Here is a 27,287-nt window from a genome sequence, read left to right as displayed (position 1 = left end):
GAGACCAGGCAGTCATAAAAAGACAGGAAAATGTGAACTGAAATAATCTCCAGAACATACTTTTAGATGAAAAAAGTTAACAAACCTCAGTATATAGAGTATGCTATATTTTGTGTTTAGGAAAAAAAGGAGGACAAGAATATATTTAGATATTTGCTTATATTTTCAAAAAGAAGCAATAAAAATGGTTACCTAGAGGAGATGGGAGGAATGGAGTGAAAAGAGAGTTGGAATTGATACTTCTGTGAGTTTGGTTACCTTCTCACACAGTTTTTCTCCTTTTTATTGATATACTTTTTATTATATAAGTTTCAAGTATACAGAATTATAATTTGACATCTGTATATACTACAAAGTGATTACCACCACAAGTCTAGTTACAATCCATCATCATATAGTTGACCCCCTCTTCCCATTTCCCCCAATCCCCTTTCCCTCTGATAATCACTGATCTCTGTATATATGAGTTTGGTTTTGTTTTATTTCGCTTGTTTTGTGTTTGTCAGATTCCACATATGAGTGAAATCATTGGGTGTCTTTCTCTGGGTGACTTATCTCACTTAGCATAATACATTCAAGGTCCATCTATGTTTTCACCAATGGCAGGATTTGATTATTTTTTATGGCTAATATTCCACTATATATATATAAAGAATATAAATAGAATGTAATATATAATATAATATAGAATATTCCTTATCCATTCATCCTTATCCGCATCTTTGTCATCCGTTCATCCATTGATGGACACTTAGGTTGTTTCCATATCTTGGCTATTGTAAATAATGCTGCAATGAACGTAGGGGTGCATATATCTTTTCAAATTAGTGTTTTCATGTTCTTTGGATAAATACTCAGAAGTGTAATATCTGGGTCATATGGTAGTTCTATGCTTAATTTTTTGAAGAATCTCCATACTGTCTTCTATATTGGCTGCATCAATTTACAGTCCCACAAACAGTGTGCAAGGGTTCTCTTTTCTCCACATCTTCTCCAACATTTGTTATTTCTTGCCTTTTCAATTGTCATTCTAACAGGTGTCAGCTGACATCTCATTGTGCTTTTGATTGCGTTTCCCTAATAATTAGCAATGTTGAACATCTTTTCATGTGCCTGTTGGCCATCTGTATGGCTTCTTTGGAAAAATTACTATTTAGGTCCTCTGCCCATTTTTTTTTTTTTTTTGCGGTACGCGGGCCTCTCACTGTTGTGGCCTCTCCCGTTGCGGAGTGCAGGCTCCAGACGTGCAGGCTCAGTGGCCATGGCTCACGGGCCTAGCCGCTCCGCGACATGGGAGATCCTCCCGGACCAGGGCACGAACCTATGTCCCCTGCATCGGCAGGCGGACTCTCAACCACTGCGCCACCAGGGAAGCCCCTCTGCCCATTTTTAGATCAGGTTGTTTGGTTTTATTTGTTATTGAGTTGTATGAGTTCTTTATATATTTTGCATATTAACCCCTTATTAGATATATGATTTGCAGATATCTTCTCCCATTCAGTAGGCTGCTTTTTTGTTTTGATGTTGATTTCCTTTGCTATTCAGCTTTTTAGTTTCATGTAGTTCCATTTCTTTATTTCTCCTTTTGTTTCCCTTGCCTTTAGAGTCAGATCCACAAAGATATTGCTAAGACCAGTGTCAGTGAGGTTACTGCCAATTTTTTTTTCTAGGCATTTTATGGTTTCAGTTCTTACATTCAAGTCTTTAATCCATTTTGAGTTAAGTTTTTGTGTATAGTGTGAGATAATGGTCTAGTTTCATTCTTTTGCATGTCATTGTCCAGTTTTACCAATGCCATTTATTGAAGTGACTTTCCTCTCTCCATTGTATGTTCTTTGTTCCTCTGTCATAAATTAATTGTCCATATATGTGCGGGTTTATTTCTGTCCTTTCAGTTCTGGTCCATTGATCTGTATGTCTATTTTTTGTGCTAGTACCATACTGTTTTGATTACTATAGCTTTGTAATATAGTGTGAAATTGAGGAGCATGAAACCTTCAACTTTGTTCTTCTTTCTCAAGATTGTTTTGGCTATTTGGGAGCTTTTGTGCTTCCATAAAATTTTAGAATTGTTTGTTCTAGTTCTATGAAATATGCCATTGGAATTTTGATAGGGATTGCAATGAATATATAGATTGCTTTGGGTAGTATAGACATTTTAACTATATGCATTCTTCTAATTCATGAGCACAGAATATCTTTTTATTTATTTGTGTCTTCTTCAATTTCTTTTATTAGTGTAATAGTTTTCAGTGTACAAGTCTTTCACCTCCTTGGTTAAATTATTTATAGGTATTTTATTCTTTCTGATGCAATTGTAAATGGAATTGTTTTCTTAATTTCTCTTTTTGATAGTTTGTTATTAGTATATAGAAAGGCCACAGATTTCTGTATATTGATTTTGTATTCTGTGACTTTACTGAATTAATTTATTAGTTCTAACAGTGTTCTTTTTTTACATCAATCCTGTGTCAAGTTCTTTAAACATGTTAGCATGGATAAGGGCAACAAATGGTTCCCTTCACTCAGTATGACAATCTCTAGGTCCATCCATGTCACTGCAAATGACATTATTTCATTCTTTTTTATGGCTGAGTTAATATTTCATTGTATATATGTACCACATCTTCTTTATCCAGTCCTCCATTGGTGGACATTTAGGTTGCTTCTGTGTCCTGGCTATTGTAAATATTGCTGCAATGATCCTAGTTCAGAATTATAACACTATAATAAGCCCCCTACATATGAATGAGTTCCATTCTGAGAGTGTGTTCGTAAGTCCAATTTGTTTGTAAGTCCAACAAAGTTAGTCTAGGTACCCAACTAACACAATCAGCCATATAAATAGTACTGTACTGTAATAGGTTCACAATACTTTTCACACCAATAATACATAAAATACAAACAGGGGCTTCCCTGGTGGCGCAGTGGTTGAGAGTCCGCCTGCCGATGCAGGGGACGCGGGTTCGCGCCCCGGTCCGGGAAGATCCCACATGCCGCGGAGCAGCTGGGCCCGTGAGCCATGACCGCAGAGCCTGCGCATAAGGAGCCTGTGCTCCGCAATGGGAGAGGCCACAACAGTGAGAGCCCTGCGTACCGCAAAAAAAAAAAAAACACACAAGAAATAATGAAAACATTTTTAATCTTACAGTACAGTACCTTGAAAAGTACAGTAGTACAGTACAACAGCTGGCATACAGGAGCTGGCATCGAGTGAGCAGGCAAGAAGAGTTACTGACTGGAGGAGGGAGAGGAGGTAGAGATGGTAGAGCTGAAGGACCGTCAGCAATAGGTGACGGAGGGCAGGTTGCAATTTCACTCATGCCTTACATGATTGGACATGCGACACACGTTTGCATCTTTGAAAGTTTGTAACTTGAAGGTTCACATGTAGGAGACTTACTGTATTAACAATACATTTCTGAGTGAAGTTTGAGATTTCATTCTATTCGTTTATCCGTAGATCATATCCCACAAAGGGTGGATAATCAGAGTACTGAAATAATTCTGTTCTCTGTGTAGCTATGTTGCCACATTTCAAATAAAGTTAGGCTCATTTGTCACAAATTGTTTTCCACTTTAGGGGTTTATTTTTATCTTTTTAAAAAATCTTTTGACTATGTAAGATATTTACATGATTCCAAAGTAAAATCTGTGTGAAAAGATGTCCTAGCTACAGTAATGAAGCAAGAAAAACAACAAAAAAAAATGTTATCCAAATAAGAAAGGAAGGAGAAAAACTGTCACTATTTACAGATGATATATAATATATAGAGAGAACCCTAAAGACTCCTAACTTCTCCGTGATTCTCTTGTTTTTAGTTGACACCTTTCCAATGGAGAAAGAGGCTCAGGTTTTGTTTTTTTGTTTTTGCTTTTTTGGTGTGTTCGTTTCTGCTTTATAACAAAATGAATCAGTTATACATATACATATATCTCCATATCTGCTCAGGTTTTTAAAAAGTTTTTGAGGCTCCCACTATATTAAACAATAAACAAAAAGTCAAAGCAGGGTTATAAAATGTTTAAATTGTTAATTAAATACTTTAAATATCCACATTTAATGCAGTGCATCCTTTAACACAAAAGTACAAGACAATATAATTATACTAATTACAAGATAATGAAAAATATTAAATTCATCATATATAACCATTACTGTTGTGGTCTGTTAAAGGGACACAAACTAAAAGTTACTTGATAGGCGTGTTCTTTCAATCCTGTGTGTATATCTCTATAACTACTTCTGTACCCTTAGAGATGATGTTTTGCTTAAATCTGGAGACTTTTGTGAATGTAGATTATGCACCAAAGGACTCCCTAGGCCCTGTTAATGACCCTTGTAGCAGGTGCAGGCATAACCCACCTATATTCCCTCAGGGCTGTCCAATGGACAGCACTGCATCTGGTAGCCTGAGGGTGCCTCTGGTGCTCCCAACAGAAACTTTAGCCAAAATACCAGAGAAGAAACCTCTTCTAGCCAGCAGTCCTCAGCCAGCTCCCTCATCCATCAGGCAGGAAACTGCGGTGTGTTCTCCACTGGCTCCCAGAGTTGCCCAGGAGTTTCAGCCCCTTCTACCCACAGAGCCACCTGCTTGACCACACCCCCTGCATTCCCCATCTCTCTCCTTCACTCCCCCACCTGTGCTCCCTGGCTTTCCTCCCAAATAAACTGCTTGCTGTGAATCCTTGTCTCAGGCTCTGCTTCTGGGGAAATCCACACGGAAACAACACTGATTTGGGTTTATGTTTTTTGCTTATTTGTTTGTTAAGCATTCACCACATGAAAATATTTACCTGTCACACACTGGGCTCCTCAAAAAGAAGGTGTCAGAGCTTCCAAATTATAGGAACAAAATAAACCCAAACTATAAGTCACGTCAAGTCAAAGACCTTCCAAACATTCCCTTTTTCTATTTCATCTATTTCATATCCCATTCTATTTCTATAGGTTAAAGGACTATATTTACTTTATAAAAGTCAGAATTCATTTTCGTCTATGGACTTAGGTGTACTGGACAATACTTAAATAGAAAGTAATATCTGTAGCATATATTGGAAGACGTCAGATGAAAGGATTTTAAATTACGTCCGGTATACATGAAAGAAGACAGAGAGATGGGTAGGGCTTTCCAGGCTTCAGCGCACCAACGTTTGACGTGAGTGATGAGCAACAGTGGGGGCTCAAGTTAGCCTTAGGCTCAGAAACTTTTGCTTGCCATGAAGGAAGTAGATGCCAGCGACAAGGTGTCCTAAATGATGCGTGAGTTGTTACACGTGGGTTCAGGACCCTTGTCTTGTGGTGGGACCAAAGTGATAATTTTTGCCGCACTCATGCCCAGGAAGACCATGATTGGCAGCAGCATCATGTCTGAGCCCTCACCATGAATGACTCCTCCTTCCATCCCTTAATTCCTCACCTACCTTCTGCCCAGCTCCATGGACTGCTCCTTGTTTCCCTATTGCATGATTTGCTTTCCTGCCTCTGTACCTTTGCTCACGTCTTCCTTCTTCCTAAATGCCTGTCTACTCCTCCACTCCCCACCCCCTGCCCAACACACGCATGTCCCCATCTCCTTTCATTGAAGTCACCTTGGGTGTCACACCTGCCGTTGATCCTCCCAGCAGTCCTTCCAACTCTGAGTAATTTATCCCTCCTCTGATCTCCTATAGTACATTTCTTTTTCCTGCTCTACCTGCAGTTGACACTTGAACAATACAGGTTTGAACTTCACAGGTCCACTTACACGCAATTTTTTCCCAATAAATATGTACTACAATACTACACTACCTGGTTGGTTGAATCTGAAGATACCAAACCACGGATACAGAGGGCCCACTGTAAAGCTGTTCACAGATTTTTGACTGCTGGTGGCCGTTGACCCCTAACCCCAGCGTCGTTCAAGGGTCAACTGCATTCTTTATATTTTAATTGTGAGTGTAGGTGCCTTGCTCCCCTACACGTGGAAGCTCAGTGAGTGGTCACCAGTGGGGAATGCATGAGTAAGGGAATGCAGGAATTTTGAAAGTCACTGGATGAAACTGGAGTATTTGGGGTTTTAGATTTTTTGGTCTGTCTTAATTTTTACTGTTTTTGGTGAGTGGGGATGTGTGAAGAAGGAAACAAGATTCTAGGTAAAGGAAACTTTTTTTTTTTAACTAAAAGACATGTAAAGAAGAAATCCAGTAATCTTTTGTCCTCTTATAAAGTGTGTGTAACTCTGAGGTTTGGCTATATGTGCAGGCTGTAGGATATACTTCCATTGGGAAAACTCATGAGTTGGGCTGGTAGCAAGGCTACTCCTAATTGTTGGGAGATAATTCTACAGGGGTGTGTGTCTGCATATCTTCTGAGTAAAGGCGCTGACATGTTTGTTCCAAACTATCTTTTTGAAGGATGTTTGCATAGCAAACGGCCTTGAGATTGAGCTGGTTTCTCCCTGTGGAGCAGAGGGAAGACCTGTTTTCTGTCTAGGATAATAAATATAACGTCTCCCTCAGGGGTCAAGGTTGAGCAGGCTTGCTACCAGCCCCTTAGAAGTCCACGGTTACCTAAACTCAGAGTTTCTTAGCTATGATGCAAACCTGATGAGTGTGTAGAATCCACTTGGGCTGCTCCGTATTGCTCCCATGGGACTTGGGGACAAGGGGAGCTGACACAAACGTGGAGCTCAGACTCATATGCAATGAGTAATAAAGTCCTCTGTCTCTGACCCAGGAGTCTCCTGTCTTCTGTTGGCATCTATGAAACTGATGAGTTAACTTACTAGCTCACAAGTATGGTAAGATGTCATAGCATTTGTAGTTCTTGACACTAATGATATAGATTTTGATGGTTGAAGATACTCATCTTCATCAAAATCTAATATTTAGGATGATCAGTTCTCCCCAGGTGAGCAATTTCATAGAGGAATTCTGTTACTTCAATGGCTTTATTCCAGGAGTGTGTTAGATACACAGAAGACACAGAAAAGACCTATGAGCCATTTAGCCTGCTCTCTGCTAAGACAAGAAATTGAAATAATTGTGTCCTTGGTTACTAGGCAGATGTCAAATGGTCATTTCTCTACGTTATAGGTTTCCAGTAAAAATAGAGTGGAAATAAAACAACACTTTCCCCAGAATATTCAAAATACTTATATGATCCTTCATCTACTCTAGAAAATAGGTGCTCGTATTCAACACTTACAGGAAGGATGGAAACAGTTTATATATTTCTTTCTAGGAGGAGGAGATAAGTCTTTCAATATGTGAAAGTAAATTTCTGTTTTTCATTTTTAGATATCAAAATGGAAAACATCAAAAAAATGTTTTGTTTAAGTCACCAGTCTGTGATTTTTTGTTTGTTTGTTTTATAGCAGCCAGAACTGACTAAAACACTCATCTTTGACAAAACAAGGAGACACCGAAGCTCCAAACCATACAAAAATGATGGCAGTGGTCCCCAGGACAGTGAGGATAAGTAGGGACACTGGCAGAAGTGGAGAGAGCACACCCATGTCATGAGAGCAGATCTCAGATGGGGCTGGTGGATACTCCAAGGTAAAGGGCTCAGGGTAGACGGTGCACAAAGCCAAATTCCAGCTAGAGGAGTGGCATGCAGAGAATAAAGGTCGAAGCAAAGAGGGCAGGGCTCAGTGAGGACACAGGCAGAAAAAACATATATTTGCAGGAAGCAGCCTGCCAACGAACAGGGAGAGGGGAGGACCGCACTGTGAGCAGCACTCCAAGCCCTCCAGCTGCCTGTTTTTTCACTGACGAGAAGTAAAGCCTGAATCAATTCATTCACCTAATACTGAGCCGTAAGAAAAACTCCTTCCAGCCAGGAACCTGGCCCCTACCAATATCTACATCCTGCAAGTAGCTCACGTGAGAGAAGGTGAGACAGAAAATAAAACATGAACAGGTAGCACTTCAAAAAGAAGTGAAAGGAAAAAAAAAAGGCATCAAAGAATTGAAGGAAAACTGGAAGAAGTCCATGAAAGAACAGACACTAAAGAAAACCCAGCAAGGGCCATGGAGAGCAGGAATGAAAATAGCAAAATAGAGTTTAAAAGGATTAGAGAGAGTAGGTTACACTTAAATAGGGAGATCAGAGTAGGACTCATTGAGGAAATGACATTTTGAACAGTCTTAGAGGAGTGAAGGAGTGAGCTGTTCCCTAGGAAAGAGTGAGCACCTTAATGTCAGATATAAGACAAGAAGGAAGGAAGGAAAATTATAATGGTTTTCAGATTATGGGACTGTAAAATTGGAGATCCTAATGGAATAAACCACTTATAAACTGCAAAAGATTTTATTCAGGGTATAAAATTAATATGCATAAATTAATGTTCATATAACAGGCAACAAGCAAATAGAAGCTATAATGGAAGAAAAAATCTCATTTACACTAGCAATGAGAAAGGTAAATTACCTAGGAATAAACTTCATAAGAAATGGGCAAGATTTATATGAAGAGGTGCTGGGTATAGGTGTTGGAAGCCTAAAAATAGCGTCAGTTTCCCTTGTTAGATGCACTCACTTGAGATCAGGTAGGTGGGAGTTAGGAAACCATCCTGCTGTGGCTCTTGGCCTTGCTACTGGAGAAGTAGGGTGTGGTTTCTTTGCAGCTAGTTCCTGTCTTTATTCTCAAGCTTCCTGGGTGTCAAGAAGCAGCAGTGATTGTGGCAGCTTCCTGATCTAACTCTGAGATCCTAGGATCACAGGATAAGGTGTCCATTCTCCACATTCAGCTAGTGGCTGTGGCTCCAGCCCTGGCATGGACCAAGTAGCCTCAAAAGTTGCAGCTCCCAGTTCAGCAATGTTGCTCCCTCCAAGATATACGTCTACAAGTGCTTTTCCAGCACTTCCTGATGATTCAATAAGGACTTAATTCTCTTTATTAAATCTCTTCCTGTGTAAAATACACAGAGTGATTTCTGTTTTCTGTACTGAAATTGGCCTGACATATTTGATATTGGAAGTGGTTGCAGAAATCAGGCCCTCAAGATGGGAATCTGGGATTGGATCTGACCCGGCTAGGTTTGAAGATAATGGTGAACTTGCCACCAGGGGAAAATGGGATACTGCAAATCTAGGGCATGCAGTGGAAAAAGTTCTGTAATCACCTGTGGTTGCCTGGAATGAACAGTTTACTGAAGGCAAGGAGGCTTCAGTGGCTGCCCTACCAGATAGCTATGATGGGAATGAGGGATTCAAGAACTTTTGGGATGGGTTGGCCTTTTCTGACTGTATTGGAGAGTTTAAAGAAAGAAAATGATATATTGTGAAAGTCCAAAAATACAGAAGTAAATTTAATTATGATAACAGTGGCATTTAAAATCAGTTGGGGAAAGACGGATTATTTAGTAATTGAGGTTGGGCAAATGCGTAGATATCAAAGTTGGATCCACTGTACTTAACTCACATCAAAACAAATTCCTGAAGGGTCAGATTTTTAAAGGAAAAAAGCAAAATCATGAAACATTAAGAAGAAACCATGGAAGGATTTTCAAAGTAATCTAAGAGAGGTGAAGTCCTTTCTAAGTCTAATATACCCAAAAGTAGTAAATAGTAAAACAAAAGCTTGATAAAAGTTGACCAACTGGAAATGAAAAAGGTCTGCATGGCCAAAAAAACAAAATAAACAACAAAACCAACCCAACAAACAAAAAATAAGCAAGTAAAACAGTGTAAGAAAAGTCAAAAGACATGACAAACTGAAAAAAAGTTTTGATATTCATTTCTAAGGAAAGGACCATTCTTACTATTATATAAAGTGTTTCTATATCCAGTAGAAAAGTGGACAAAATACATAAATAGATAATTCATGGCAAATGAAATACAAATGTGCTTTATCACTCATAATAAGAGAAATACAAATAAAAACATTTTGTCATTTATTAAATTGATCAGTTCCAGTTCTGGCTGAAATGGACTATGTCCACTGCAGCCTATGTCCACCACAGATGACTATTAAAACCTCTGGACAAAATATGAAAAAAAGGCTACCACAAGCTGGAGAGAGGGGTGAAAACTCCTGATTGCTTTTTCTTCTCCCCACTCTGTCCTGAGGCCACTCCCAGTCACAGAGCTTCCCTGCTATAGTACAGTGATGTGGATAACTAGACCCTGATAGAAAACCTGTCCCTCTGGTCAGAGGAAATGGGAAAAAGGACACATTGTACAGAGTATGGGGAGAATCCCTGTCGTTTTTTCTCTCTTTCCCCTCAATATTGTCCTGAGGGCAGCCCCAGTTGCAGAGAGCAGCACAACAGATATAAAGTATGGCAGACTCCAGGAGAACCCTATCTCTCTGGCCAGCAGAACTGGAAAAAGGGGGTTCTGGGTGTCACAGATTATAAAGGAAATACCCAAAAGGAGAGTGATGCAAAAGGGAATCCTTAATTCTGTGTAGTGGTTTGTTACACAGCAATAGCTAACTGATACAGGAATCCATGTCATTAACTGAAGTCTGCCCTTTGTGTTGTCCAACAGCTAATTTGTCATACTTAACACAAAGTTTTAATGTGCTAATTGTGGAGATGAAAGGAGACCATCTGTGTGAAACGCATTTTTAACATTTCCATTCAATCTTTTTTCCAATCCTTCCAGTCATATAAATATCAGAAGATGACATTATATGGAGGGATGGCCATAAATTCAAGGAATGAGAAGTTAGGAAGAGTGCAATTAAAAAACAAAAATGTACTGAGTAATCAATGTCTAAACCTGTTGAAGCGCATAAACAATTTGTCCAGATTTTCAGAAGAGAAAGAACTTCTGGCCACACCCATGATGGCCACAGGGGAACTGGCCAATAACGTTGTGAGCTGCGATGACAGGCATCTAGAAAGATCAACAAAGGGCCCCTCGCAAGTAATTAGGTTTCTGTGCCTTGCCCCTGGTCTCCCTGTCTCCTGTCTTGAGTCTGGAAGACACAGAGAAGGGGCAGAGGATGGAAAAGCAGACACGGCTTTTCTGGCGTTGTAGGACCTCGAGGCATCTGTCTAGACTGAACTGCGTGTACGGAAGGAGAAAGGGTTCATACATTGTTTTCTTTCCTTCCTTTGAGTTACTGCATGCCTACTGTGACTCTAACGCTGTTCTAGGCACTGGGGATGTATTAATGGATAAAACAGACAAAAATCCCTGCCCTTGTGAAGCTTACATTCTAGGGAAAGACTGACAATAAATATAATAATATAAAACGTTAGAAGGTGATGAGTGCTGTGGAAAAAAGAAATATGCTAAGGTAAGATAGTGGGGTAGGGAGGAGAGCAGGTATTAAATAGGATGGTCAGAAAGGGCCTCAGTGAGAAGGTGAGATTCGGTTCCCGCTTCCCGTGAGGGAAGGAAGGAAATAAATCATCTCCTTAATTAACGAAGAGCTTGCAAGGCACTGGGAACACATTCCCAGGGCACAGATCCCGAGGTGGGCGGGGGGATAATATATTGGAATTGGGTTTTTCACTGCCTGAAAGTGAATTACAACTAAAATGAGACTTGTTCTTATATTTGAAAGTGACAAGGAAGTTGGACTCTGGACCTTAAGAGACGGAAAAGAGGAAAATGTGAACGGACATATTTCCTTGCAGGTCACCCCTCCATACTCTCGGAGTGACAGCCCAGCCCCGCGAGGCCCCGCCTCTCCACCGTGGTGCCGCCCCCACGCGGAGTGACAGCCCATAAGGCACGCCTCTTCCTTAGCAGTCTCAGCTCTCACTCCCGGCGACAGCCAGACTAGGCCAGTCTAGTGTTTCTCTGGAGCAGCCTGGTCTCTGCCGGGAGTGACTCAGCCCTAAGCCCCGCCTCCCCCACCTCGGCCCCGCCCCCGCCTGCGTGCGAGCGCGTGTCGGCCCCGCCCTGCACGCCCGGCGCTAGGTGGTACCCGCCCGGCAGGCCGCGGCTCGCCTCCCGCGGCGAGAGTCGGTTTCCCGGCCTGGGGGACTAGCAGGCTCTCGGGCCCGCCCCCGAAGACGTGGAGTGCTGTGGCGGCCGGTGAGTGGGGGAGGGGACCTCGGACCCCCTCGCTTTCGGCAGCGCAGAGCCTGGGTCAGTGCAGGTGGTTGAGTCCGGGCTGTCGGGCAGCGGCGCGACGCTTCCAGTGACTCCTCCCGGCCGCCGCCCTTCCTTCCCGGGGTACCTCCCGGGGTTGGCAATCCCGGGAATGGGAAAGTAGGACGGGGAGGGACGCCGAGGTTGGGTGACGTTCGGGTGGGAGTGGCAGTCGCAGGTGGAAGCTGCAGAGGGCCGAGGTTGGTCTGAGGGTGGAGGGTTGATAGAAGAAAGTGGTGAAGCTGAAATCTGGTGGCTGGTGGAGTCAGGATGCGAGGGCTTGGGGGGCTCCAGAGCAACGGGGAATGAGATGAGTGGGGGTGGAGGAGTCGACGAAGCCTAGTGAAGGGCGTTTGAGAGAAGGACCAGCTCACGGGGGCCCATGATTCACGCTTCCCCGACTGTCCGGAGAGCCTGGAGCTTCGGGTATCTCGGCACGGGCGTGACGCTAGTGAGCTTGCGGGGTTGTGCTCTCACATCGGGGTGATCGGGTTTCCAGGCTTTCGACTGGGACACACAGTACAGCTGAAGTATTAGATGAAAGTCAGGGGCAATGCCTGGGACACCTGAGAAACGTGGCTGGAAGGGGTGCTTCTCCTATGGAATGCTTCTAATTTCCCTGGAGCCTTGGCGGCGCCAGCGTTGGTGCGGCGCTGTCTTCTGTGAAACCCTATTCCGGCAGCCCAGACGGTGTATGGAGGTCCCGCACAAAGTTCAGAGTTGAGGTTTTTATTCAGACTCAAAAGCAGTCGTATCACGTTCCCTTAAATCCTGCGGAGTTTTAATTTTAAAAATATCTAATCCTGTGGGGTTTTAAAAAAAAATTTAAATCTTTCTTATCTGGCTACTTTGAATTTTAAAGTCACACCGAGCTAGAGAACTAGATGTTTTCTAAGAGCCCATTCTGTGAGTATGATAAACAATTTAAAATTAGCCGTGGAAAGTAGATCGTATCTGTTCTGACCAGTTATTGCTGAAAGAATTGTAGAATTGCAGATGAAGAATGAAATTGAAAAGATTTAAACTAATGGAAAGGGATAGAAAAGTCCTGGTAAATTGGAGACTGTGTGTGCTTAAAAAACAAACTCAGTGAAACTTTTTTTCACTGTAAGAGAACTTGGAAGATAGAGAAAAGTATAAGAATGAAAATGAAAACTCCATGTAATTTCACCAACCCTAACATTTTTGTGCAATTCTTCTTAATTCTTTTTGTATTTTTTTGTGTATCTAAATGTACGTATTACATAGTTGGGGTCATATTGTTGTATTACTTTGTATTTTGCTTTTTTTCCCTTTGTATTTTTAGCATTTTCCTGGATCATTAAAAATTCTCCCTAAACATCTTTTTAAATGGTGGTATGTTCATCACGTGAATTCATTCTTTTATCACATATTAGCATTTCAGCTGTGTGCCAGGTCCTGTGCTTGGGGAGGAGATTCATTGTTGCTCTAGGTTTTCAGACATTATTCCAGCTCAAATAAGCAAAATCTTGGCAGTGTCTGGGGTACCAAGTGTAGAAAGAGAGTATGAGTGCAGCATCTAATTAGGCCTGGACCTGGGCTGTTGTGGCGAGGCTGTCTTCATTGTGTCGTGTCTCATCTCTCCTACACCTTCCTGTGGAGGCCTGAGGCCACGAGAGGTTCCTAGGTATGTTCCTCAGGGAATGGGCCTCACCAACTCCCCTACATTGTGGGTGTCACTGAGAAACTCTTTAGTGAGGGTGCATGTGTGCAGGGCTGATGTTTCATTCTCAAATCTGCCCTCATCTTAGGTGACTCTGAGAGACGGCTGCCCTAGGTCTCAAGGAGGACGGTCCCACAATTGCTCTCATAATTAACTGCCTCTAAGTTGTCTTACACCTTAGAGGGGGCCTCCGGAGGGGTCCTGTCCCTTCTAGCACTTGCCATTAAAATTGCAAGTTTTCTCCTAGGAAATCCCGCTCATCTTCCTCCTTGATCAGTGTGGCCCTTCATTTTGCTCTCACTGTTGTGTTCCTATTCTGCCTTACGACTGAGAGTAATTTTGTCATTTTGGATTGTGTTTCTCCTTGAGCCTGAAATAAGGTGATTCCTAAACACAGCCTTATGCACTTACTTATTAGTCTTTGAATTTATGATAATTCCATTGATGTTTTTTCTTTACCCAAACTCAGGAAGAGAATAAAGGGTCCCTTATTCTTTTTTTGAACCGTGATAAAATAATGTGAACCACCCCCCTCCATGCTTGAACTCCCAGTGAGTTTCTTTTCATATGTGCATTTCAACCACCAAGGTCAGGATTTAACCCTTACTATAGGCAGGTGATTCCAATAGCTAATGTAAGAGCCACAGGGATCCAGTTCCTTTGTAGGTCTCCTTTAGCCCTGGGTGCAGTTCAATGCGTGATTAAGAAGAGCAGAGTTTGAGATGGCTATCTACTGGTCCTGTGCGCGGAGCATATGGAACGTAGCTGCTCTGTGCTTTACAGTTATTGCTGGCTGCTGGCCTGGCTGACAGTCTGGATAAAAGGGGGAAATTGGCTGTGGAAGCAGAAATCATTCTACCCTCCAGTGCCCAGGAAGTCTGTGTGTTGAATCATTGCTTGTTTTCAGATCAGCCCCAACAGGAACCGTGAGGCCCTCTGCTGTGTCCACGCTTCAAGTCCTCATGCCCCCCCAGGTGGTATTTTGGTCCCATGTACTAGTCTAGTGTGCATGGTAATGGTGCAGCCAGCCTCTGTTAAGACCCTCCAGTGAAAGTGGATTGCAGAACTCAGGTTAGCCCACGCTGCCACGAGGCTTCTTATTTTCCCCACCTTACACTTGGTATTCACGCTGTTGGGCTAGCCAACGTGAAGAGGTGGGATTGGAGCAGGCCTGGATCACGCTGGTCGGTGAACTGCAAGAGTGATGTTGCGTGCAGAACACAGAGGGGGCAGGAATCCCCCAAGGAGAGGGCGTCCCCAGAGGTGTTACTGTATAGTGATGGAAATTCCCTGAGCAGAGGACACAAGAAGGAGGAGGGCACAGAGTTTCAGGGACGGGAACACGGGCAGTGTAAGAGAGGTTCCTGCCACTTAGGTCACCCAGCCTGTAAGTACCCTGTGGCCCAGTGGATGGCACAAGTGTGAAGCAGCTGAAAACAAGCAGTGTTGAAACTTCCAAGAGCATCTTATATACTGGAGCCTTGAAGTGGTTGAGGCTTACCAGGCTCCACTGAACTGCTCAGTGCTGGCACTGGGGTTAGTCTGTGAGACTCTAACAAGTGAAAGCACACAGCTCCACAGCTGTGGCGAGGCCAGCGTTACTTTTGATGGTGAGACTTTAAATTGGCTAAGTTCAAAAAAACGGGGAAAAAAGGTCTTTTGCATACGGTATGGTGTCATTCAAAGAGCATTGGATTTCAGTCTTATCTCTGTCACACTGGTTGTGTGACTTTGGGTTTTATTAACATGAAATAGTGTGGTCTTGGGACTAATGGACCCCTAAGGCTCCTTCTGCCCTAAAATTCTCTCCTAGTCCAACTTCTGCACTGCTTTTGCCAGTCTCATGGATAGGACGTGCCTAGGTCCCGAGTCCTTTCATTCTATATGCCATTAACTTTTACCCCAAACTAAACAATCTTTGAAGCTAGGCGACTTTTTGTATACAAAGTTAGTATGTTTTTAATCTGAGGAATAAAGCAAAATATTATCTTGTATTAGGTGATTTTAAAAGTATCATTTGGTCTCTACTACAGTGTATATTTTACACTTATGTTGAAAATGTGAGCCTTCTATTTTACGAACATAGAAGCCATTTTTTTCTAATCATAAGAGATACCTGCTCACTAAAATTCAAATCAAAAAGAAAAATGTAAAGAAGAAAATAAAACTCATCGTAAATCCTACTACCTAGAAATGGGGATGGAGAAATATATCTGACTAATCACTGATGGACTTTTTATTAGACACACATACCTACACCGTGACTAACACAAGTGTGTGTAATACTCTCATATCACGTGATGAATACATATGTATACACAAATGTGGTTAAGGATGTGAGCTCTGGCATCAGGCTGCCTGGTTTGGAAGCCCAGCTTCCCTGCTTGAGACGGCATGACGTGGACAGGCTACTTTTTACTTCTTTCACCTCAGTTTTCTCATCTGTAAGATGGAAACGTTAAAGTTCCTTCTTCATGGCGTTGCTGTGAGAAATGACTGAGGTAATTCACATAAAAATGTGTAGCCCGTGCTTTGATGCAGTAAATCCTCAGCAAATGTTAGCTAGTGTTGTCATTTTGATATTACTGTGGATGATATATATTCATAAATGGGGTCATACTTTGCATTTTTACCTTATAACGTGTTATGAAACATTCTCCATGTTAATTCAGTTGGATCTGTGTCCTAGTATTAATGGTTCTGTTGTATAGTTATACTTTATTTAGCCAGTATCCTGTTGTTTGACTTTATAGGAAAGAGAGGAAAGACAGAAAAAAAGAAAGCTGTAATGAACATTTATGTACATTTTTGATTTTATTATATGTTTGGTATAAATTCCTAGAACTAGCATTGTTCTGTTGAATGGTATGAGTATTTAATGTTGTTTTTCAGATTGCTACTCTGCTTTCTGGGAAGGTGGTATCAAATCACAACATCTGGATTTTGGCATGGGGCCTTTATGTACAGTTGGTAACAGATTCTGTACTGAAAAAGAGATAATTAATCCTTATCTCCTCCCAGACCGGGGCACGAACCCGTGTCCCCTACATCAGCAGGCGGACTCTCAACCACTGCGCCACCTGGGAAGCCCCATCTTGGCTATTTTTCATCATTGTTTTGTAGGGGAACACTATTTCCTCTGCCTAGAATGCCATCCATTGTCGATCTGGCAAACTCCTATTCATTCTTCTAAATCCTGTTCAGGTCACACCCTTTGTAAATACTTTCTTAGTCCTCTTGTGTGAACACATTTTACACTGTTATCCTTCACTTACCTGAATGTACCCTCTGCCTTATTCTGAGCTGCTTACGGATACGAGTGGTGTTTCCCTCGTTTTTGTATAGGGCCTGGCTCGCACAGGTGCTGTGAGCCATTTGGTGAGCCTGTCATGTAACCCATCTGGCTCGTGAGAAATTTTCTTCTGTCCAGGAAGCCAGAATTAGGTTTAATTAAGAGAAAATACAAATACAGTCTATATTTATTTTTCCCATTATAGCCCATCTTTGCTTTTTATTTTCAGCAAGTTTGTCAAAGATGAAAGTGACCTTGTCAGCTCTGGATACTCATGAGAGCTCTTTCACGCCTCTGGTTGTCATAGAACTTGCTCAGGATGTCAAGGAAGAAACCAAAGAATGGCTGAAGAACAGAATTATCAGTAGAAAGAAAGATGGAGGTGAGTAAAATAAATATCACTCAGATTTAGTCATGCCAGTGAGTAAAACTGTATTTTCAAATGTGTTTCACAGTTTTTTAACTGATATATTTTTAAAATGAATGTTCATTTCTTTGCTCTTTATTATTTATCTAGGACTTGAAAGGAGGTCTTAAATCAACATTAGATTGTAAGTCTCTCTTAGACCGTAAGCAACGTGAGTGGTTTTGTTCACAGCTACAAACTCTGTGCCTATGTACAGTGCCTGGTGCATAGTAGGTGCTTAATAAATATTTGTCAAATGAATGAATATCTTTGAGTATTATTTCTGTGTTGGTTATGGTGCTAAGGGAGAGAGAAACACACTTCTGCCGGCAAGGATGTTACTGTCAGGGTAAAGAGACTGAACGCTAGTTCCAGGAAATTGAGGGAACAGGAAAAAAGGCTAAGGAAAAAGCTCTTACAAAATACTGCATGATACTTAAAAAAATCGTTATGTATACTTGCTGTGAAAGTAAAGGGGGTCTTCCCTGGTGGTCCAGTGTTTGAGAATCCACCTTCCAATGCAGGGGACGCGGGTTCGATCTCTGGTCGGGGAACTAAGATCCCACGAGCTGCAGGGCAGCTAAGCCCGCGTGCCGCAACTACTGAGCCCACATGCCACAACAAGTGAGCCCGCATGCTGCAACTAGAGAGCCCACATACTCTGGAGGCCATGCGCAACAACTACAGAGCCCACGTGCTCTGGAGCCCGTGCGCTACAACTTGAGAGCCCATGCACTCTGGAGCCTGTGTGCCACAACTAGAGAGCCTGTGTGCTGCAACTACCAAGCCTGCATGCCACAACTAGAGAGAAGCCCGCGCGCTGCAACAAAAGATCCCATGTGCTGCAACTAAGACCCAACACAGCCAAAAATAAATAAATATTTTTTTAAAAAAAGAGAGAAGATGATAATTACCAATAGGAAGAATGAGGTATGTAACATTACTACAGTTTCTACAGATATTAAAAGGAAAATAAGGATGTGTAATTAAAAAAAAAGTAAAGGGAAGGACGAGGTGACACTTGGTGATGTTTTTTGGGGTGGTAAGTGATGACTTTATAGAAGAAGCCGAAGGTTAGCCCTCTCCTGTAGGGCACAGAAAGGGGGCTAGATCTGGGTAAGAGGGTGGAGGGAGTTTTACATGAGCAGACACTTCATAAAACTACACAAAACAACCCCTAAAACTTCACTAAGTCTCGAAACACTGGACAAAATGTAAATAAGACTCTTTTAAAAAACGATTTTGACTGTAAATGGAAATGCCTTCTTAAAAATAAAACTTTGTGTCAAAGTGGAATTTTTAATTTTTTTCGAACAATTGAACCAAAAAAAAAAAACCTTTAAAAAGAAGAATACTTGCTTGCTGAAGTCTGAGGTATTTCACTGGACTGGAGTCTCTTCTTTAAAATCCCTGTGGTTGGACTTCCCTGGTGGCGCAGTGGTTAAGAATCTGCCTGCCAATGCAGGGGACACGGGTTCAAGCCCTGGTCCGGGAAGATGCCACATGCCTTGGAGCAACTAAGCCTGTGTGCCACAACTACTAAGCCTGCACTCTAGAGCCCTCAAGCCACAACTACTGAGCCCGTGCACCTAGAGCCCATGCTCCGAAACAAGAGAAGCCATCACAATGAGAAGCCCACGCACCACAACGAAGAGTAGCCCCGACTCGCTGCAACTAGAGAAAGCCCGCACGCAGCAACGAAGACCCAACGCAGCCAAAAATAAATAAATTTTAAAAATAAATAAAAAATAAAATCCCTGTGGTGTAAGAACATTTGTAGTGTCTTAGAGTGAGAGAGCCCAGTGTATTCCCAGTCGTCTTCTCTGCTCTTTGTATGGCTTCAGCAAGGACACATGAGGATGGGGACGGGATGGCATCCTTCTACAATGCTGGGGCAGTTATAAAAGAACATTGCAAAAAAGTATTCTGGATCTTTCAGGTAAAGGTATTGGATTTAACACTCATATTTACTTTTATTCTCTTACAAACTCCTATTAAAATGACAATAAAAGGATCTTTTAAAAAAGACCTAAGTCCACATTGACAAGAAAGGAGAAGATATAACAGCAGCACCATTCTAGAAGCTAGTAAACAGGTGATGAGTAGCGAGTAACTTCTCAGAGTTGAGAAATCCAGAGCTCGAGCTGGCAGGGGAGAAAACTGAGATGCAGTTTGGTTTACACTGCAAAATATTCCTAAAGACTCAGGAATTAGAGACATTAGGGGCCTATAGAGGTAGAAATAAAATTGGTACCAAGAAAAAAAAAATTGGCTGAGATCTGTTTAAGAAATAGTCTGATCCCTAGGTCCCTTCTGTATTACCACCCCAGCAGAAGTCTCTGTTATTCTCTGGAGAGGGTCAGATGCATGGATTTTGGCATGGGGCCTTTATGTACAGTTGGTAACAGATTCTGTACTGAAAAAGAGATAATTAATTGAATCTTGTTACCCCTGTCCTCCATCCCACCAGTCTCATACCTAATTAAGTTTCCACAATGTAATCATCTCGGAAGGAGATTTGAATAATGTTTCCTTGAGGAATCTGAGCAACTCAAGACAAAGGTGCAGAAATCGAGTTGCCCATGGAAAGTAACCCAGCCAGACTACCTTGCATTAAGGGCCATTTTGTTAAATAAATTTATTTATTTTATTTTTTTATTTTTGGCTGCGTTGGGTCTTCATTGCTGGGCGTGCGGGCTTTCTCTAGTTGCGGAGAGCGGGGGCCACCCCTCGTTGAGGTGCATGCGGGCTTCAGTAGATGTGCCCGCGGGCTCTAGAGCGCAGGCGCACGGGCTTAGTTGCTCCGCGGCATGTGGGATCCTCCCGGACCAGGGCTATGACCCCGTGTGCCCTGCATTGGCAGGCGGATTCCCAACCACTGCGCCACCAGGGAAGCCCCAGAGGCCATCTTTGATGAGTTCCATCTAAACCTTCAGAACTTCTGTTCCACTTCTTAGAACTGCTTTCTTAAACATGAGCTTATAACAAAAGATCACCAAACATCTGAGGAAAATCCCTAACGTGAAAGAGAAAGCTAAAAAAGATAAAAGAAAACCATGTAGGAGAAAACGAAAAGAGAATTAAAAACTCAATTCTCAGCGTTATGAGAAGACAAACCACCTTACACATCAAGAGTAGGATATTATAAAATAATCATTTAGGAAAAAAAGCAGCTCATAAAATGAAAGTATGAGAGCAAAATTTAAAAACTCAGTAAAAGGGTTAGAAGACAATTTTGACAGAACCTCCCAGAAAGTAGAGCAAAAAGGTAAAGAATTGGAAAATCTAAGAGAAAAAAAATAGGGAAATTAGAGGACTAGTCCAGGAGGTATACCTCTGAATAAAAGTTCTAAAAAGGGAAGAGAGAAAAAGGAGAGGAATAAATCATCAAAGAGAAACTCAGGGCTGATGTGTGCTTTTTCAGACTGAAAGGGCCCATGCAATGCCCAGCACTGTGGCTGAAAATGGCATATCACTGGAAGGTTTCAGAACCCTGAGGACAGGGAAGATACTACATACTTCCAGAAAAAATAAAGTAGGTTAGAAACACTGGAAGCTAGAAGGCAGTGGTATAATATCTTCATTTCTGAAGGAAAATGATTTCAGTCCAGAATTCTGAACCCACCCAGCTGTCAACAAGGTGTGAAGGCGGAGTGAAGAGAGATTTCTCTAAGAAGATAATGTTAACAGCCTATCTCTCTTGGCAGTGTATTGAGGGAAGACTTAAATAATTGGCAGAGCTTGGGGGATTGAATTAGCAGTAAGTGCATAATAAACCAAGCATATGATAAGATACCAATTTTGGGGAAAACGGTAAGTTGTAGGGAAGGAAAATCATAGCATGTTGTAAGGCGCAACTGTAACGTACGTAGTCATAATAATGAAAATACTGTTCATGGGATGAGAAGGATGATATGACGATATTGTGAGAATGGGGTGATGGAAAGGGTGGGTGGAAATGGTGAAGGTGGGTTGGAAAGAGAGCTAAATCCTCATTTGCCAAGGTTTAAACAAAAATAAATAGCTCTATAAGCATGTTGTTTGGTGACATGAAAAGAAATCACAAAGGAATCACCTGAACAAGTTGAAAGTCATTGCCTTGGTGGGCGGGGTGCCGGTGCGGGGGATGGGGACTATTCTTCAGAACAAGGTGTTGACAAATGTTTCTCTGTGAAGGTTATACCCTTTGATACTCTTCTAGTGATGTCTCAGAGTGCCTTTCCCCTCTCACTCCGTGTCAGTTTGCGTTGTCCAAGCAAGAGATGCCAAACGGGATTATTTTATTTTATTAAAAAAATTTTTAAAAATTTTATTTATTTATTTTTGGCTGTGTTGGGTCTTCGTTGCTGCACGCAGGCTTTCTCTAGTTGCGGGGAGCGGGGGCTACTCTTCGTTGTGGTGCACGGGCTTCTCATTGCGGTGGCTTCTCTTGTTGCGGAGCACAGCCTCCAGGCGCACGGGCATCAGTAGTTGTGGCTCGAGGGCTCTAGAGCACAGGCTCAGTAGTTGTGGCGCACAGGCTTAGTTGCTCCGCGGCATGTGGGATCTTCCCAGACCAGGGATTGAACCTGTGTTCCCTGCATTGGCAGGCGGATTCTTATCCACTGCACCACGAGGGAAGCCCACCAAATGGGATTTAATGCATAGGAGGTTTGTTGAGGGGAACATCTGTAGAAAGATAAAGGGAGAAGCAGCAGGCTTAGACATTGAGAGCCTTCAGACTTTCGTGTAGGTCTAACACTTCAGAAAGGAGAGAGGGAAGAAGGAGGCTTGGATAGGAAGAGCCTCCGACTGCAGCACGGTTCTGAGAACGTATGAGCCAGGCCCAACATTGCCCTTTAAAGGAAACGCATGTTGAGCAGAAATGGCCTCATTCCAGTGTCCCCTGCGTGTTCAGCCTGTGGCTGGGAGCAGCTAGGGGAGCATGGTCTAGGTGTGAGGGTGCTGTGGCCAAAGGGGCAGCAGGAGGCTGCAGTCAACTCTGCTTCTCACAGCAGATTCTTTTGATGGGAGATCTGGGTGGAGCAGGGCACTTCCATGGCTACCATACCCACCAACCTAGTTTTTAACCCTACTTTTGATTTTTGCAGTGTGAAAAGTGCAAAGTAGCATATTGGTGTTGGGGTTTTTTTTTGTTTTTTAATTAAACAGAGCACCCAAATGGATTTATTCAGCTGACTTTTGTTTTCTAGCAACATTTTCTGAAGAGGTGACTCATGGACAGTGACACTTGAAGAAATTCTGTTACGGGAACAAAGGACAGATTTCTTAGGTCAAAAAGACTGCACATAATGCCCTACTCTTGGAGACTTAAAATGCAAATAAACATAAAATATGTTTTGAGTAATTTCACAGTAAAGAAATCTGTTCAACTTCGTTTAACCCAATTTTTTGATGGTATTTAATCACAGATCCCCTTTTCCCATGCAGCATCTAGTATGGGCCATCGAATATGCTTTGGGCAACACTATTGAGGTAGCATTTAAAAAGAGTGGAACTTTAGAAGGGAAAATAGAAAACATACATACAAATCAATGTGATAACTTACAGATAGGTTTGCAATTCGTATGTAAAATGCAACCAAAGTCCAAAGCACTAGCCCTTAATAGCAGCCAAATTAGCAGGACTCACTTTCAGAGAACATGGAGTTAAAATTCTTAACCGTGTGCATTTCCAAAATGCTGCTTCTCAAGAACACTAGGCTAATGCCCTATCCATGGAAGAGAAGAATCATACAAGTGTTTTTCTCTCTCCTTAAACACACACATTGCATTTATCTTAATATGAATGACATTAAGGATTTTATATTTAAGAGACATTTGTGTTTTCTTTAAATTGAATATATCTTATATATATATATCTTTTATTGTATTTTATTTATATCTTTTATTGATTTTTTTATTAAAGTCTTTAGTTCCTCTGTTGTAAATTACCTAAATAATAGTGCCATAGTACGTTAATCTGTTAATCCTTTGGGTAAGTGAAATATAAATTCTGCTATTATCCTGTTACCATCTGAGTAGTAGTTTATAATTCCTGTCAATCCTCTAGAGAGGACAAATAGTAAAGAAATAAATGTACCTTACAAAGTTTGATGTAGGTAGAAATTAAAAATAAGGAAAAAATTCCTTTTTCTCCATAATATTTTAAGTGAAATAATTCCATATACAGTATCAAATCACAATATCTACTCTTAACATTTTGTGAATCTGTTTAAGAAAAATACCTTTAAACGTAATTGCATGTACTTATGGGAAAAATCATTGAGAAATTATTTTGCTCTTTATTATTTAGTATTTAACGTTCACAAAATCTGTTGTAGTCCGATGTAATTGTGTTACGTTTGCAGCATTTTTATTGGGATATTTTATTTCAAATTAATTTTCTTAAATTTTGGTATTTTATTTTTATACTAAACTGTATCCTTTTGCTCCATATTTTTACTGAGAGCTAATAAATATTTGATTCTTGTCTCATATTCTAATTTGAGTAACTGGCAAGCCACTTATTATTCCATTTTCCAATTTTGGCGTTTATTTCCAAAAGCTATAAAGAACTACCATCCCCAGCTTACTTACATTTCTTATTTATTTGGAAGATGGATTTAAATTGTTAACATAATTTATTTGCCTTCTACCAAACTAGGAACATAATATTTATTTAGAAGGCTTTCATTTTTGAAACTTTTATGTTTATCTCTGTCTAAGATTGTGCTTATCTTTTGTTTCTGAAGGTGCTCAGCTGTTGTTTAGACCGTTGTTAAATAAATATGAGAAAGAAACACTAGAAAATCAGAACTTATATCTTGTCGGTGCCTCCAGGATTAGATTGTTACTGGGGGCAGAAGCAGTGGGATTGGTGAAAGAGTGCAGTGATAACACCATGAGAGCCTTCATGTATGGAACCCGACACAACTTCAAAGGTTTTGATGGTGAGTTCCAAGATTGCTTCTACCAGAATCAATTTATCAAAAAGAAGTTTTTGATGAATAGGTCAGGGGTCAGCAAACTTTTTCAGTAAAGGGCCTGATAGTAAATATTTTAGGCTGTGTGTACGATATGATCTGTCGCAGTTATTCAACACTGCCATTGCAGAGCAAAAGCAGCCTTCAACCATAAGAAGTGAATGGGTAAGGCTGTGTTCCAGTAGAATTTTATTTATCAAAGCAGATGGGGTAAGATTTGGGGTTTCAGATTTACTTTGTAACCCCTAGAATAGTTGAACATAAACTAGGATGACACATGTAACTTACATTATTCTACTTCATAGAATGGTGAGTGTTCACTGGATTGATACAAATAAGAAACAGAGTAGTATTCCAGTGTCCTATGATCCCCTATTCTGATTCTGTTCTGGCTTCAAAGGAGGTTCCAGAATAGAATGGTTTCTGGAAAGAACTGAGAAAGCCAGGGTGGCTGTGTTATCAGAGTGGGAGTTTGCTTTCAGAACCAAACTGGTCCCTTTCAGGGCTTTCAGAGTTAGAAGATGTGATTTCGACTTCTGCAGACTCACTCACTCTGGATTTTTATATATTAGTAAATAAATGATCAAGGTGAAATTCACCTCATTTGAGAGGATTCACCTGTCAAGAAACAACACTATTTTCTTATCAGACTCTCTTCTCCCTCATTTATGGGAGGGATGTTAAACTGCAGAAGGGAATGGCCTGGGCTTGAGAGTTTGAAGAAGGAGAATTTGCCATGTAGGCAAACTTCAGTTGCATCCCTAGTTAAAAATACTGTTAGAATTAAAGAATGTATTGCCTTCAGCTCATTGGTATTAAATGAGATCAAGCAAGTGTCTGCCATTTGGATATTTGTACCATATTATAGAATGATTAGTATAATAATTAAAGAATTATATATTATATGAAGGCATTACAGAATATTTTTATTCTTATAAAATATCTAAGGGGCTTTATGTTCTATTTAATTTGTCAGTTTTATACTTTGCTTACTCATGTTTATTATTTATTGTCTATATCATTATTTCATAATCCCAGGTTATTTGAATATTATTAATTTTATTTTGGCTATTACTGAGAAAATAACTGTAAATCTTTGTTTTATTTTAGATGATAATGATGATTTCCTCACCATGGCAGAACGTCAATTCATTATCAAACATGAACTTGAAAGTCTTAGAGCCAGAGATGAAAAAATGATCCCTGGTTACCCCCAGGCAAAGTTGTACCCAGGAAAATCATTATGTAAGTCATCGTATCAACCAGCTTCATGAATATACATTCTAATGCAATTATTTTTGCTTAGTAGACATAAATAACAAATTACAGAGGCTTTTTTCCCCTCTTACTGAAGAGCTTACGCAACTTTACAGTAACTTATTTTTCATAGTCGTATCTTTTGCCTTTAGACCTTAAGTGTATTGCATCTTTAGATCAATTTATTTGTTCTTTATGGTTCTCTGCTTCTTATTTACAAGGTCTCACAGCATTCAGTAAGCTTAAAATTCAGCGTGAACATATTTGCATATTACTCAGTTAAAATTAGCAAAGCTTACCTTATACCCAAACCTTGTAGTATAATGAAAATCTGTGGAGGAATAAAAAACAGAGACACGGTCTTTTCCTGAAGCTCTCTTCCCATCTCCTCTCATCCCACTGGGTATGAACACGTACAAACATAGAAAGGCTTAAGAAGATTCGCAGTGTGACATAATAGCTGAATGCAAATTAGCAGTTTGTAACTTTCTGATTTTGTGTAATTCCATTTGAATTTGCAGACTGAAAGTATTTACTACAATGTGTAATTCCAGATTTGCCTCAAACCCGGATAATGGCAAGGCCCAGAGCATTTTTGCTGCCTAAAATATTCTTTAAACATAGAGGTTTCTGTGTCCCCTAGTCTGGTTTCCTTCCAATAGTCAGTGTCATCCAGGAGGACGGATGTCCAAGAGTCAGCCCATATTCAAAATTTCTCACTTGTCACCAAATATATTTTAGATCTGGTTTGTTGAAACCAAGATCCAATCATACATCACCCATTTGGTTTGGTTATTATATCTCTTAAGTCTCTCTTTTTTTCTATTGTGATGAAATACATATAACATGTTATATATGATTTTTTTAAATAAATTTATTTATTTATTTTTGGCTGCGTTGGGTCTTCGTTGCTGCACGCGGGCTTTCTCTAGTTATGGTGAGCGGGGGCTGCTCTTCATTGCGGTGGCTTCTCTTGTTGCAGAGCACGGGCTCTAGGCACGTGGGCTTCAGTAGTTGTGGCACACGGGCTCAGTAGTTGTGGCTCATGGGCTCTAGAGTGCAGGCTCAGTAGTTGTGGTGCACAGGCTTAGCTGCTCCGTGGCATGTGGGATCTTCCCGGACCAGGGCTCAAACCCGTGTCCCCTGCATTGGCAGGCAGATTCTTAACCACTGCGCCACCAGGGAAGTCCCTATATATGATTTTTAAGTGTACAGTTCAGTGGTATTAAATACATTCATAAAGTTTTACAGCCATCATCACCATCCATCTCCATAGCTCTTTCCATCTTGTAAAACTGAAACTCTGTACCCATTAAACAATCACTGTCCCTTCTCGCCTAAGTTTTGATATCAGGAAGTTTTGTGTTTCTTTTTCGAGATTGTTTTGGCTATTTGAGGTTCCATGAAATTCCATATGAATTTTAGGATGGGTTTTTCTATTTTTGCAAAAGACATCATTGGGATTTTAATAGGGATTGCATTGAATCTGTAGATTGCTTTGGATAGTATTGACATCTTAACAAGATTAAGTCCCGAGTATGTGGGATGTGTTTCAATTACTTTATGTTTTCTTTAGTTTCTTTTAGCATTGTTTTATAGTTTTTATTGTAAAAGTTTTTTACCTCCATAGTTAATTCCTAAGTAT

At 41.0% G+C, this 27,287-nt stretch overlaps 1 protein-coding gene across 4 annotated transcripts in view; it reads left to right on the top strand.

Annotated features, from left to right (window-relative positions):
• The first annotated feature begins 11,824 nt into the window (after nt 1–11,824).
• ANO10 (anoctamin 10) overlaps nt 11,825–27,287 on the top strand; it is a 209,954-nt gene continuing 194,491 nt past the window's right edge. For all 4 annotated transcript variants that reach the window (XM_033402071.2, XM_033402069.2, XM_033402068.2 and 1 more), the window contains exons 1-4: nt 11,825–11,982; nt 17,245–17,397; nt 24,155–24,352; nt 25,496–25,630. In XM_033402071.2, coding sequence (XP_033257962.1) covers nt 17,259–17,397; nt 24,155–24,352; nt 25,496–25,630 — 472 coding nt within the window. In that variant the 5' untranslated portion in view covers nt 11,825–11,982; nt 17,245–17,258. The remainder of the gene's footprint in view (nt 11,983–17,244; nt 17,398–24,154; nt 24,353–25,495; nt 25,631–27,287) is intronic.

The sequence above is a fragment of the Orcinus orca genome, chromosome 10 (assembly GCF_937001465.1).
Source record: "Orcinus orca chromosome 10, mOrcOrc1.1, whole genome shotgun sequence".
NCBI classification, from domain to species: Eukaryota; Metazoa; Chordata; class Mammalia; order Artiodactyla; family Delphinidae; genus Orcinus; species Orcinus orca.
The sequence above is the reverse complement of the archived record's forward strand: the minus strand, read 5'-3'. Positions and strand labels throughout refer to the sequence as shown.